Raw genomic sequence first — 4314 nt, 5'->3', positions numbered from 1 at the left:
CAACACTGCCGTCGCGCGAGGAAAATAATTAAAAAATTTTATTCATCGGACCGGGATTCGAACCCGAGTCCACCGCTACCCGCCGCCGACGCCCGATCGCGTACGTGCGCGACTTGTATTATTGTTATTATATACGTATGCATACAACCAGTTATCATATTTAAACATTAATAGACAATGATATGTATTCAATTAAATATTCACACACCACCTGGACATTAGTTATTCGCTATAATAATCTATTACAAATTAGTATATTTAATGTATTGATACTTAATAGCATAGACACATATCATGTCATTAGCAAACGACACACATCCGCCAACACGGCCGGGCGTATAAATGTATTCATACTTCTTAATTTGTTTGTAATATCCCGGATGGTCATTGAGATATACATTATGGAATGTACACATTAATGCTAAAGTCTAGCATTTATACCACCGAAAATGTAAAGAGGGTCGAAAAATCATCTGGTATTTCACAAAAAATTTCAATAATGTTAAAAATTATACCGACTTTCTACGTCCTCTTACACCGGCTCTGTCAGACATGATGAAAAATCACGTGCAGCAACATCCAATAAAATTTAGCTTAAAGCTCGAGGCTACTTATAACCGATCAAACGTACCCAATTCGTCCGAAAATAGGGTGTTTAAAACATCAGCAGTTGAAGTTTTTTCGGAAAGTAACATTGCTGAGATTATTGAAAGAGCTTATATAAAATTATTGACCGAGAAAGAAGCTTATACTAGCAGAGGAAGCGGGTTTACCCTGGAATCTATAGATGGGCTATTGTTGACCGTGTACAAATACACACCGATGGACGGGTCGTCATACATACCGCTGCCTGCGTATATTGATAGAAAACGGGGTACAATAAATCCTCAGAATGTAGACCAACAGTGCTTCAAGTGGGCTGTATTAGCCAAGCATGTGACAGGGCCGGCGGTAAACCGTATAGGAGAAAATTATAGACAACACGAGGACAAATACAATTTCAATGGTATATCGTTCCCAACTCCATTATCCGACGTTAAGAAATTCGAATATAATAACCCGACTGTCTCTGTGAATGTGTATGGGTTAGACAAAAAGTTTCAGCCACCGCGTAAATATCCGACGTACGAGGTGTACCCGCTACGTGTCGTTGATGAGGAGAAAGCCAACCACTTTGATCTGTTGTTGGTAGCAGACGAAAGCGGGTCGCATTACATCTACATCTCGAATTTTTCACGCCTTATACGCTCTCAAAAGACTGGACATAAAGCGAGTGTCGTATTTTGCAAAAGGTGCTTTACCAGTTTTGACAATCAAAGATATAAATATAAATTTAATAGGCTTGAGGCGTTAACTCAGCATAAGCTTATATGCGGTGCACATAAGCCAATATTACCGGTGATGCCGAAAGAAGGTGAATGCCTGCAATTTGAAGCATGGAGAAACACTCAGAGACATCCTATAGTAATATATGCAGATTTCGAAACTATACTGATGAAGACGGATGAGAAGAAGGGGGGAAATACAAAAATAATGCACAGACATGAAGCGATGAGCTATGGACTCATTGTGAAGGCGAGCAATGACATACCGATAGAGCTATTAGCGAGACATGATATACCAACGGAACCAACATTATATCGAGGAAGTGAGAGTCGACAGGACGTGGCGAGACATTTTGTCGAAACCGTGTCTGAAATAGCATTAAAGATAGAGAAGTTATTAAAAACGAATATTCCAATAAATATGTCCGCAGACGACATACAAGTTCATGAAGTAGCGACGCACTACAATCTATGCAAAATCGAGTTTACCCCACCTTCAGAGATACTATATCGTAAGACAGCTGACCATTGCCATCTCACAGGAAAATACCGTCAAGCTCTCTGCAATGTATGCAACCAAAAACTACAAACACCCGTTTTTGTACCGTGCTACTTCCATAACTTGTCCAACTATGACGCGCATCTGATAGTCACAGAACTTGGTTATGACACCCAGACTATTAGAGTAATACCAAACACTGAGGAAAAATACATATCATTCTCTAAATATGTGTCAAGCAAATTCCAAATCCGTTTCATAGACACTTTTAGATTCATGGCATCAGGACTATCAACTCTAGCTAAAAATCTTGTAACACCAGGTCTGGAGAACTTCAGAGAGACCGCTAAAGTTTTTAATAAAGTCGATATGTCGCTCGTGACTCGGAAGGGAGTGTACCCGTACGAGTACACAGATAGTTGGAGCAGGTTGGATGAAGAGAGACTACCGAGGAAGAGGGACTTTTATAGCACGTTAAACGAGTCGGGAATAAAGGAAGAGGAATACACGCATGCAAAGGAGGTCTGGGACCACTTCGGTTGCAAGACGTTGGGCGAGTACAGTGATCTGTACTTGAAAATCGACGTGTTGCTGCTGGCGGACGTCCTTGAAAATTTTCGCGATGTGTGCCTTAAGACATACAACTTGGACGCGGCGTATTATTTCACTGCACCAGGATTAAGTTTTGACGCGATGTTGAAGTTTACCGGGAAAAAGTTGGAGCTGTTGAGTGATTACGATATGTTATTAATGTATGAGAATGGTTAGTATATCAATATAATTTTTAAAAATACGTGTATAATAATAATCTTGTATATTCTTCATAGGTATTCGTGGTGGATTAGTGCAGGCAAGCATGAGACATGCCAAAGCCAATAATATAAAGACCCCAGACTATGACGAAACTAAGGAGAAATCGTGGTTGATATACCAGGACTGTAAATATATTTATTTATTTATTTTATTTTACTTTTTTTTTTTTTTTTTAATTATTAATTTTTCAAACTTCAACTTTACAGGTAATAATCTCTATGGCTGGGCTATGTGTCAGTATATGCCATACGGTGACTTCAATTGGGTTGAATCCAACTTGAACGAACTGAGTGAGATGTCACCAACGTCAGACAAAGGGCGAGTATACGAAATTGATGTCTCATACCCACAACATTTACATGATAAACATAATGACCTGCCTTTACTGCCACAAAACGGTATACCATCAGGCTCAAAGGTGAAAAAATTGATGTCAACGTTTAAGCAGAAGAAAAATTATATTATACATTACCGGAACCTACAGCAGGCAATTGAAAATGGGTTAATAGTTGAAAAAGTAAATATTTTTATTTTACAAGATTTAAACAGATTTTTAACATTATATCTTAATTTATAGGTGCATAGAGTTTTAGAATTTAGCCAGTCTGCATGGTTGGCGGATTACATTAACTTAAACACAGAGATGAGGAAGAAGGCACAGAACGACTTTGAGAAAGATTTTTTCAAATTAATGAATAATGCGGTATTTGGTATGTTACTTTACTTAATCCAATTTAACTATATTACCAACAGTTTCTTTTTCAGGGAAGACTATGCAATCGAAAAGAAAGGAAATGAAGATGGAGTTGGTGTCGTGTGAGAGACGATTACAAAAACTTATTAATAAGACGACATTTAAACATGCTACCAACTATAACGAAAACCTGAACGCGGTGGCACTAGAAAACAAAATAATCAAATTTGATAAGCCAATATATATTGGTAAATATACTTTAAATTTTCTATTTTACATTTATTAACATATTTTGTATAGGATTTGCTGTTCTTGACATATACTTACCTACCTCTACCTAATCTGTGAGATTATGAATGCTCTGTATGTTGTCAGTTATCTACTAACCGGATTGTGCTGGTTAAATACTGACATTTGAGATCATCGACTTAAGCACACTCGGACTTTGCTACAGTCATCGGTTTCGCACGGAGATAAGGAGGGTGTCAGCGCGTTTTCTAACGCACAAACAACGTTCGAATAGACATTCGTTTTGTGATCTGTTTTCAGACTTGTGTGCCTACGTTTCGTTATTACTGAATGTAACCGTCGGTGGTTACTTTAGGCTTGACGGTTGTAGTTGATGTGTCGCCCTAGGCCAAATTCAAGTACCTAAAGTACGTCTTGTTCTGCTCAATAACATCCCGTAAAACATTTGGTCTGTCGGAGCCAAAAAATAGTGCGGCAAACAATTGTTACCATAGTTGAACCAAGCCGGTATAACGTATAAGCATTCGGATGCTGAGTATTAACAACATTGCAATGCAGTATTTGCCAGTCCAATTCACATATGAATGCATCACAGCATTTAACAGGCGAACACTGCATTGCAGTGTTGTAACTATTGAGTGTTCGAAAATTATAAGGTTTTGTTCGGGTTCGACCAATGTTTATATATTGTTCACCAACACCGTTCCTACTCCGATTCGTCTGAGTGTTTCTGA

At 38.3% G+C, this 4314-nt stretch overlaps 1 protein-coding gene across 1 annotated transcript; it reads left to right on the top strand.

Annotated features, from left to right (window-relative positions):
• Window positions 1-552: 552 nt before the first annotated feature.
• LOC113557856 lies at window positions 553-3692 on the top strand. Its single transcript, XM_026963397.1, has 7 exons — window positions 553-1144; window positions 1778-2587; window positions 2652-2762; window positions 2844-3154; window positions 3215-3347; window positions 3403-3579; window positions 3632-3692. Exons 1-7 carry the CDS (start codon window positions 553-555, stop codon window positions 3670-3672), a joined length of 2175 nt encoding a protein of 724 aa, XP_026819198.1. The 3' UTR covers window positions 3673-3692.
• The last annotated feature ends 622 nt before the right edge of the window (window positions 3693-4314 follow it).

This window comes from Rhopalosiphum maidis, chromosome 3 (assembly GCF_003676215.2).
Source record: "Rhopalosiphum maidis isolate BTI-1 chromosome 3, ASM367621v3, whole genome shotgun sequence".
NCBI lineage: Eukaryota > Metazoa > Arthropoda > Insecta > Hemiptera > Aphididae > Rhopalosiphum > Rhopalosiphum maidis.
This window is presented reverse-complemented; position numbering and strand designations above follow the sequence as displayed.

Bases quoted from the DNA above. Each gene is read 5' to 3' on its own strand.
- LOC113557856 (XM_026963397.1), top strand. From the start codon at position 553: ATGATGAAAAATCACGTGCAGCAACATCCAATAAAATTTAGCTTAAAG. The intron at 3,155-3,214 runs GTAAATATTTTT...CTTAATTTATAG, and splicing joins ATGGGTTAATAGTTGAAAAA to GTGCATAGAGTTTTAGAATT. The intron at 3,348-3,402 runs GTATGTTACTTT...TTTCTTTTTCAG, and splicing joins AATGAATAATGCGGTATTTG to GGAAGACTATGCAATCGAAA.